Raw genomic sequence first — 4,788 nt, forward strand, 5'->3', positions numbered from 1 at the left:
AGAGAGAGAGAGAGAGAGAGAGAGACAGACAGACAGACAGACAGAGAGACAGAGAGAGAGACAGAGACAGAGACAGAGACTGTGCTAGGTTGTGAACCGTGACCTTTCCTCGACAATCTAGTTTCTCTAATTTTTTCTTTGATGGTTTAGTTTTCTGATTATTCGGACTCGAGTTTTCAGACGTTTTCGATTTGATAATTTCTTTTTTAGTTTGATTACATTTAGCGGAAGGAGGGCGAAGGTGATGGACATTTCAATCCCTATAGAAAGATGTTACGTTACAATGAATATTGGGAAGTTTTACCCATTTTATTCGATTTGAGGGAAACCACTATGAATTTTAAAATTCGCGGGCTATTGGAATGAGATTTCTCATGCCTTGAAGACCGATTATATATGTCTATAAACGAAATTAGTGCAAAAAAATAAATGGTTTATTGTCCGTTTGCCCGCATACGCTTAAAATGTTGAAAATATTCCCGTGCCTCCAAGTTTGGAACTGCAAAAGTTTTTTTTTTAATTTTTGGAAAAATTTGTGCATTAACAATTACAAATTAGAATGGCGCAAATTTTTATATTAAACAAAACGAAATTAGCTGTGTAGGAGTCGAATTTCAAAAAACTAATTCGTAGATGTTATTGTCCACATTTTTTTTTAATTGTGAAAAAAAACCATTGCAGCTCAAAACTTGCAGGCCCGGGACTTTTTTTAACATTTTAAGCGCCCTTGTGAAGCGAACGATTAATAAACTATCATTTTTTTTACATTAATTATTCGTTTTTAGATATGTATAATCGATTTTCAATGCATGGGAAATCTCACTCCAACGAGTTGTTAAACTCATAGTATCTCCCCTTGACAACTCCTCAATCGTGAGCTATGCTGAATATTCTCGCAACGAGAAATTCAAGTGAATATTGGTGATATCACATAACCGCTAACTCAGAATGATTCGGGTACATACTTTTGGAACTCATGAAAATGAACAAACAGTGACTAGCGGTCGAAGAATTCATTTTTTCGCATGTTCGAATTGAAGGAAATGAAGTACAATGAAAGATGTTTTCACACATATTCAAGGTCAATGATGCTGAATGTTGATAATTTTTCATAAAAAATCATTGGTTCATTAAGAATGCGCACTAATTGGTGGGTAGCGCGCAAACCATTGGATCGATTTTAATAAACCAAAAACTGTTTTGTTTCTACAAAAAAAACGAACCACTTTCATCTGAAACATTTTTCGATATGTTCCATCCCGTGCATGAAAAATCAATTATTTGTGAGAAATTGAGATGAAATTATTGATAACAAATTATTATTCACTGGAATCATACAAACACCAAAATTTGGATTCCTCACTCCCGAAAACATAAGTTTCAATGATAAAATCTTGCCGCACTTTTCATATCCACTGGAGGGGGTATTGCGTACAGGCTATCAAAGAGCACCGCCTCTGTTGAAAATGAATATCGCCTCTTTCACTTAAGATAGAAGAATGAAAATGCTGACAAACGATTAGGGATTCAATGTAAAATAGATATGGGAAAATTGTTGTTCCTTGCTGTAACCCGGAAAATCATCGTTCACGTAATAAATTATACCTTCTCTCGCATTTGAGATAATGGCATGAAATTGATTGGAATCGATTATACATCTAGTGCTTACATACATCCCCCCTAACAAATGGAAGAGGGGATATACTTTTTATAACGGGGAGAATTTTTCAATGAGCTGTCCTGTCTTAATTAATAGCTCATTAACAAAGACCAAAGAACTTCTTTAAAATTTCAAATACCTCTTCCCCCTCCTCCTCCCGAGTTACCATCGCCATATGTGCGTTTAGTAGTAAGACGCCCTGCATATATAAACATTTCTTTTTTTTTATAGATAGATAGAAAACATAAAAAATGAGAAAAATGGATGCGCTTTTTCCAATAATTTGGTAGTGACGAGTCGATAGAAGATCAATCAAAAATTCGCGTGTCAATAACTTCACATCCCTTTGTGGACAGTTGGTGAATTTCATTAACATCTAATTCCGATCAATTTCAAGATAATGAATTTAAATAAAACTAAAATTCTTACGGTTCTTCGTGCAGACATGATGAATAGCCCATACAGCCCACAATTGTACTGGATAAGCCTCACTGCATCGCAAGAGTGGAAAGAATGGTTGAAAACTCCTGTAAGCTACCATCTCACCCTGTGGTGTTTGCCAATTAGTTACGGCCTTTCCCAATTGCTCCAGCAATTGTTGTCTATTCGGAACTGTCGGCGCTGTCGTCCAATTTTCCCAAGCATGTGTACCATCACTGAGTAAATGAGCAGCAATACCGGCTGCGAAGTAAGATACGTCAATGTGTTCCGAATCCAGCAAAAACGATAGCATGTTCATGAACCGTGGCCGCATAAGTCTCTGCCTCAATTGGCCAACCTACGACCAGTTGGTGAACCTTTTTACAACAATCGTAGAGAAAAGGTCGTATAGACCTCATGTGTTCTATGTGGGTAATGATTTCCTGATTTCCTTTTGTAACTTTTCAGCATTTGAAAAATCAAGCTTTTTCTTTGCGTGGCTAACTTTAGGTTATTCAATGTGTGTTTCTTAGGTTCTTGATCAGTCGATTAATAATCATAAAGTTATCACTAATTTTACCGACTAAACTAGAAACTAAGAAATACGCATTGAATAACCTGAGGTTCCCGAGTAGAAATTTTAGGACTTGACTGGTCAGGCCCTGGTCCGCTGTGCCATAGAAAAGATCCGGTTCTCCTAAGGTTTCCACATCAGGACCTGACAGGAAATGTAAAGCAAACCCGATAAGGATCACGGCAGCCGGCCACATTTCACCCTTCCCGGTTCACAGACTTTGTTAGTAATCACTAAATTGCTGACTGGATTAATAAATTAGGTGAAAAATGAATAAATAGTGGTTCCGGAACAGGCGGGTCGAGAAAAAATGTTAGAAATATTAATTGTCTGAGATAGGTATTCTGGTAGTATGAACGGGGCGGAGCCAAGAGCGCGATGTAAATAAGGGAGCACGTCTAAAAAACTCCGTCAAAAAAATTTGTCAAAAAAATCTGGTTAAATCAACTTTGGGAAAGTGAACTTTTGTATAATTCAGCTTTTGTCCAATTGAACTTTCTCCAATGAAACCTTCCGGTTATCTTGACTTTTGTGAGAATATGACTAAAATGTGTGTTTGTGTACGGGATTCTATAGTTTTGTTATCTATTTTATTCTGGTTCCTTGTGAAAAGAATAATCGATGTTCCTCATTTATTTAATTGAAATTGTATTTTCTGGAGAGGGGTAACTGCTCTGTAGTGTTTGCGAGGGATTGCTTCGAATGTTGTGCTTTAAATTAGGAATGGGCAAAGTCCGGGGAGCTCGGAGTAACATCATAAAGATGCATTAGGAACCCCATAAAGTTTATGGCGCTTCCAATTATAGGGGTCCTAGTACGATGATAGTGGGGGTAGTAGTGAGGGCCGCAGTGTCAGTGTAGTGGGGAGCGTTTCATGAAGAGCGCCCCAAATGGTGAATGTGAAAAATAATAATTCGGCAAAAACTCTATGAAAATTATTTTGCTTTTTCATGCAATTAATCGATTATGAAATGTTTTTCCATACCCACATTATATAAAAATATTCAATAGCAACATTTCGCATTTTCTCAAAAAAATTTCATTGAATTTCGATTGAAATAGTTGAATTTTTTAATTTTATTGAAAAAAAATCAAGCAGATCCTGCGTTTTCTGATTGATACTTGGTGATAGGAAAAAGTCAATGTGTGTTCATGTTCTCGATTTGGTTAAAGTTTCTCATATGGTTTTGTCATCATCAAGAAGACTTGAATGTTTTTTTCAAATTGTTTAAAATTGTATCAAGCTCACTCCGTCAAATTACGGTTTTTTGTTTTTGGCGAAATTTTTCATGTCAGCAGGGATAATTTTTTCAACTTTCTTAGTTTTTAATATGTATTGCCAACAGAAATTTCGCGTTCTTTCGATTGAGTATGGTTATAATCAACTGATTATATCAGAAATGGCTTAAAATTGTGAAAAAAGTTGAAAAACGGGCATTGTACCTCGTTCCTTCTCCTCAATTCCAGATTTCTTCTTTTTTGTATTCAAAGTGACAGTTTTCAATCACTGTTCAATCCAAAAAATGATTTTTTTCTGAGTTCTGTTTTTGAAAACTGGTCCAATTTTTCAACAATTTTTTTCATTACAAAATTTTGCATTTCCTGTAAATACAGATTGGAATCCCAACGTAGCGAATGAAAAAATTCAAACATTGAAAAAAAATTTAACAACCAAACCTTGGACAACATTATTTTTGGATAGAACGGTGTGAGAATCCATTCTGATTCTTCAACATATTCTGTAAAAACTTTTTCTGTAATGCTTCTCACGATTTCTCATCTGGGAATTGGTATTGTCTACTTCCCAATCTCGAAAACTTGAAAATCACTACAAAAAAATCTTGTCCCAGGGATGGGGTTTTTTTTACTCCTGTGGTTGGCCAGTCCTCGCCTTCGGCTCGGACGCCAACGCCACACGAGTAAAGAACGCCATCACAGCAGCCAGGAAAAATACTATATTGTTACTTTGAGCAAGAAAATCGACTTTTCCATTAATCAAAATTTTCTCTGTTGTTGTACCCAGCGTGGGGGGTACTTATAATTATAATAGGTTCTAGGCTTAAAGGGATAAATCCCACCAATGGTTTATCGGTATTTAAATATGAGAATTTATTACATGATTATAATTACTGTC

General features: G+C 35.9%; 1 protein-coding gene across 2 annotated transcripts in view; it reads right to left on the bottom strand.

The window, feature by feature from the left end:
- The window catches only part of LOC107044396 (protein zyg-11 homolog), a 157,145-nt gene that overhangs the window by 23,339 nt on the left and 129,018 nt on the right, over nucleotides 1-4,788 (bottom strand). For both annotated transcript variants that reach the window (XM_015266257.1, XM_015266258.1), the window contains exon 2: nucleotides 2,090-2,438. In XM_015266257.1, the coding sequence (XP_015121743.1) occupies nucleotides 2,090-2,438 (349 nt within the window). The remainder of the gene's footprint in view (nucleotides 1-2,089; nucleotides 2,439-4,788) is intronic.

Source organism: Diachasma alloeum, unplaced genomic scaffold (genome assembly GCF_001412515.2).
Source record: "Diachasma alloeum isolate Michigan unplaced genomic scaffold, Dall2.0 Dall_scaffold_00724, whole genome shotgun sequence".
Taxonomy (NCBI): domain Eukaryota; kingdom Metazoa; phylum Arthropoda; class Insecta; order Hymenoptera; family Braconidae; genus Diachasma; species Diachasma alloeum.